Below are 5,524 nucleotides of genomic sequence, written 5' to 3'. Positions count from 1 at the left end.
AAGAAGGTGCGCACCACAAAGTTCAAGTTTGGGAAGCGACTGCCTTTTGACTGGGGCGACTCTTGAACTTGATGTAAACAACTGAACTTCAACATGTCCATCCAAGTCTTCCGTACGTATGTATACAGAGCAGCCGTATGCTCGAATTGATGCGTCGCAAAACCAGTGTATTTGTGTGTTCCGTACGGTTGGTTGCAAGCAATAACGAGGCACGATGAGTGACGAAATCGAGTTTAATGATGCTAAGCAGTTTGTCCAAGCTTGTTGTAGGTGCTGAGGTACAGCTCTTGGAGGATAATCTTGGCAGTGATTATCAATGGTGACAACAAGCCAAGTGGATCAAACAGCGATGAGGCAATAGACAATATTGTCCGCTTTGTAACCGAATTGTATTGCTGTTTCGGGTTAAAGCTGAACGAAAATACGTCGCTTCGTTGATGCCATGTTACTCCTAACGCACTGGTCACAAAATCGTCGTTGATATGAAGCTCCTTTGTTGCTTGACCTTCCTTGAAGTCTGGGTGATTTGAGTGCCATTTCGATATTGGAAACTGTCCACGACGGAGCACTTCAACAACTTCATGCCTGAGTGTATGTAACGTGGTTATATCGTCGGCACCACATAACATGGCGTCGACATAAAAGGATGATTTTATTGCTGAAGCGCCGATCGGAAACTCTGCCATATGTTGGTCTGCCAGGTAGTGTAGGCTGCGTACCGCAAGGTATGGAGCCGAAGCTGTTCCGTATGTTACAGTGTTAAGCTGGTACGTGCGGAGATCTGAATCTGGGGAAGCTCGCCAAAGTATGTATTGAAATTTCGACAATTATTTTCTACGAGTACTTGCCTGTACATTTTAGTGATATCTGCGGTGAAGGCGAAACGATACAGACGAAAACGTAATAGAAGCATGTATAAATCTTGTTGAACTGTGAGCCCCACTAACAAATGATCGTTCAATGATGTTTGTGTTGAGGTGCGGCACGAGGCATCAAACACTACTCGCAATTTGGTTGACGTGCTGCTAGGTTTAAGCACGCAGTGATGTGGCATATAGTAGTGTGGCTCTTTCAAGTTGGGGTGTGCTACTACTGACATGTGGCCAAGACTTTTGTACTCTTCCATGAACGCAATGTACTGCGGACGGATTTTGAGCGAACGTAGAAGACGTCTCTCAAGCGCAAGGAATCGCCGACGAGCGATATCGAAGGAATCTCCGAGACAAATTGGGTTGTCTTTAAATGGCAGACTTACAGTAATTCGACCAGTGTGGTCTTGATGAGTTGCTTTTGTGAAATGCTCTTCACAAATTCGATGGTCTGGCTGAGTTGGTTTTGGTGACGTGTCGATGGCTTCCAGTTGCCATAGGCGTTGCAAATTCTCGTCGATTGAGGTTTTATATGACAGCAGACAAGATGATGACGTCACGTTACAATCACCTCGAAACCTAACAGAGACGACCCAACCAAACAACGTCTTCTGAAGCGTCGGTAAATTGGGACCCAGTCGAATTTGGCCAACAGCAAGAGCATTAAAGAAGGACTCTGTTCCTAACAACAGATCTATGCGCCGGGACTTAAAAAACATCTCGTCTGCTAATTTGGTATTGGCTGGCAAGCTCCACCCGGACTTGTCGATCTCGGCAACTGGCTGGTATGCTATGTGCGAGGTGATTCCAAATTGAAGTGACAGTTGAAAGGCTGAAGTGCGCGATTTGATGGTCGTGGTCGTACGCGCCTTAAGACTGGTTAGCGAGTCTCCAATGCTTCGAACGCCCACATTATGTTTCTCACGACGAAGGCGTAGTTTTTGCGCGAAATCATCAGTGATGAAATTGAGTTGAGAGCCTGAATCTAGGAGGGCTCGGCCCAACTTATACGTACCCGTAAAGTCCTTGGCCAGGATCATAGCCGTTGCAAGAATCACCTGACCACCTTCCGATGTACCCATGTGCGAGTGGGTTGCGGTCGATTCTTGAGATGAAGTCTGCCATGTAGGTCGAGTAGACCCCGAAGGCTGGAATGCGGGGCCTGCCACTGGAGTTGTTTGAGTGGTTTGATATGCATTCTCATGATGCAACAACGTGTGGTGTGCTCGATTGGAACAGCGGCAGCGATTCTTGGACGGACATTGAATCATTCAATGACCATTGCCTAAGCAGTTGATGCATAGATCATGCTTCTTGATGAGATCAAAGCGTTGATTTGTGTTCATCTCCTTAAACCTCAAGCAACCGACGAGTTTATGGTTGGAACTGGAACAAAGAACACAATTAGAGTTAGTGATAGCAAATGACGAATTTTGCATGCGATTGCTTGCGCGATTTTGCTTGCCAGACTCGGGTTTTCGTTGTGACGATGACTCGCATGAGTGCAAGAACTCACAATGTCGTTCCACGACTTGAGTGCACTTTGACCAAGTTGGAAGCGACTTGTAGTCCAGAGACTCGTTCCATTTGTTTCTGGTTTGCTGATCACACTTGCCCATCACAATGTTAATTAATAATGCTTGTGCGATGTTTGCAAACGTTCCCACTGACTCCAAGGAGCTAAAAATTGCCGATGCCTTGTCTACTAAACTGCGTAGCTGGTGAGCGTGCGAACTTTCCAGTGCCGGTAATGAGAACAGTGAGGCAATGCCTTCCAAAGAAATCAACGTTGGGTTGTCGAACCGTTGCTTGAGCCTATCCAAAGCCTTCGGATAGTCTTCGCTAGTGAGTTGGAATGCATTAACAGTTTCTAGCGCGGGACCCTTTAAACAAGTTAAAAGGTAATTAAATTTTTCGATGTTCGACAGCCTTGGTTCACGAGCAATAATCTGGGTAAATGAAGTGATAAAGTTCTTGTAGTCTGCGTAATCGCCATTAAATGTTGGCAATGATAATCTTGGCAGATGCCGCGAGGGCTTAACAACTGCTGCTGTTGACGTTTCGGGGAAGTGCACTGTACTGTTAGCATCTTCTCCAAGTTGCGCTTGGATATTCAGCTTAACTCCTACGTAGCTATCTTCCAGATCTGCGCGGCCGTTGTCAGTTGGATCTAAATCCTCAATATCAGCTTGGAAAGTTTATCATCTGACTCCCTTGCCGCTTCGACGATGGATTTAATACGCGAAATGTTGCGCTTTATGTTGGAGCGCTTACGCTTGCCTTCTTCAAGAGACATGGTTGCTAAACACGATGTAATGTTGCGAAAATATTCCTACTGGGTAACTGACTGCTGTGCTGGCGGCCAAATGTTGACGCAGGCGACAGCAACACGAAATACGAAGAAATGCACAAACAGCGCAGCTTCAATGTGCGAGAGCAGCGAAAGTAGCGATGACAGAGCGACGCGATGTTAACGGCTTGTTTTAGCAGCGCAGCGGTATACGTCTCCAACGAACGGTGAATTCGACCTTTTGGAGTGACGAAATTTATTGTGTGCTTGCCAAAAATATGCACGACAGAAAAAATCCACGATAGGAATTTACTGCTAGCAAGAGGTTACAATGCAGCAACAATGCGAATTAGTTGATTGTTGTTGTTGCTCTAGCGGATTGGTTGATTGCTGTTATTGCTCCAGCCGTTAGATGATGAAGAATCAGGCGATTTACTTTATGCAGGATATACACGTGTCCCACGTTGGGCGCCAAAATGTTTGATCCAAGAAGCCTTTTTCTTGGAGGGCGAAACCGAAAGATCTGGGGGTGTATATCCAGTGCACAATAGAAAAAAATGCCAAAATCCAAAATATATGCGTACATGCAAAAACTTGCGAAATCACTTGCGAACCAAAAAATGTACTGAACTGCTTGATGTGAGCGATAAGACAAGACTCATTTATTGAAATTCATGCAAATTATGTACAAGCGAAAGATTTATCAGACCAAAAGAGAATTAGAGAGCAATAATCAGTAATATTGACTATGTGTGTGTGTGTGTGTACGTGTGCAAATTTACAATGAGTGGATATTTATTTGTACATATTGAGTGTTAACTAGGTGTAAGTTATTTGAGTATTTATTGAAACATAAAGGGTGATCCAACAAGCCTCAAAACAACTTCTTACCAAACATTTACCTCAGTCTAAATAAACATAAGGGGAACGAAGTACCCCACGTTTGGATTCTACTCTATATTTCTGAACTGGCTGAATTCCTATTTTGGTAATAGAAGATGTGTATTTTCATTCGAGGGGGTTTCTTCTATTCCCTTTATTGCACCTTCTGGCGCGCCTCAGGGAATCATCTTAGGACCCCTACTCTATGTTCTTTTCATTAATGATATATGCAGCTGCTTTTCGTTTTCTGGATACTTACTTTATGCGGATGACCTGAATTTTTTTCTTTGATTAGGAGTTCTGAAGATGCTTCAAAGGTTCAACCGTAGATCAATAGATTGCTCTTATGGTGTTGTCGGTTTCACCTATGTATATCTCAGTATCACTAAGTGTTATCTTGTTACGTTCTCCAAACTACGTAACTTAGTAAGAACTTCATAGAGTATCTCTGGTACTCCCCTACAGTCTGTTGACAAAATCACATACTATTTATCATACCTTTTGTTCGCCCAAAGCTTGAATATGCTGTATTCATGTGGAGACCTCATTTGAAATTTGCTATTGATAGAATTGAGCATATTCAAAAGGTTTTTCTTAAATATTCACTTTCTTTCCTAAATTTCTCCTCTCCCATCCCTCCGTACAAATCTCACCTCCTTTTGATTAAACTTAAGTCCCTCGAAAGTAGAACAACTATTCATTCCTTGTGCATTCCTCCATGCACTTTGGTAAGTAGTGTAATTGATTTCGCAGCATTACTTCGAGTTATCCAATTTCTCAAGAGAACTCAAGAAGATTTCGAATTCTATTATGCTTGATTTCTCTTTGCTCAAGAATTTGTTTTCTAAATTACGAAATTTAATTTTATGAGTTATTTTAGTGAGTAAGAACCTTTGTAGTCTATTCACTTTTTGAAAATAAATAAATGTCAGATGATCCGAACGATGGAGACGCACTAAGGTCGCACAGCAACCCTTCCAAGCCGAACAAAATTATTTTATGTGTTTAAACTATAGAACGAGTTAAAATGAGTAAATAATTGCAACAGATGAGCCGTATAGTCAAAGTCGTATTTTTGAGACTTCTATACTGTATTCAGTGTATTTTTCGAACTACTAATCACATATAATTTTTTAAACACGTTTTGGAAAGCTCAGCATGTAAACTTTGTAAGCATGTACATAGGTACTATATTTGCAATATTCGATCAACTTTTTCGAGTAAGAAATAAAATTATTCTGAGCATTTCATTTCTAAAAATATAATATTCTTTATGGATTCTAAAATGGTTCCATTCTACTAAAATTTTTGTTTAGGTATATTTACCCAACTTCTTCTTGGACGTGTGAATTCCAAACGCTGTCGCACAACAAATTTTTTCTGTCATTTATTTTCTTAATAAATATAATTATAATTACAATATTAATATATGTGGAATAGGTACCTGGGCTATCAGCTTAGTCATGTATTAATATAATATTTT

At 41.7% G+C, this 5,524-nt stretch overlaps 1 protein-coding gene across 1 annotated transcript; it reads right to left on the bottom strand.

Moving 5' to 3' along the window:
- Positions 1 to 751: 751 nt before the first annotated feature.
- Positions 752 to 2,140, bottom strand: LOC128869932 (uncharacterized). Its single transcript, XM_054112530.1, has one exon. The coding sequence runs from the start codon at positions 2,138 to 2,140 to the stop codon at positions 752 to 754; it is 1,389 nt and encodes a 462-aa protein (XP_053968505.1).
- Positions 2,141 to 5,524: the final 3,384 nt, after the last annotated feature.

This window comes from Anastrepha ludens, chromosome X (genome assembly GCF_028408465.1).
Source record: "Anastrepha ludens isolate Willacy chromosome X, idAnaLude1.1, whole genome shotgun sequence".
Lineage (NCBI taxonomy): Eukaryota > Metazoa > Arthropoda > Insecta > Diptera > Tephritidae > Anastrepha > Anastrepha ludens.
This window is presented reverse-complemented; position numbering and strand designations above follow the sequence as displayed.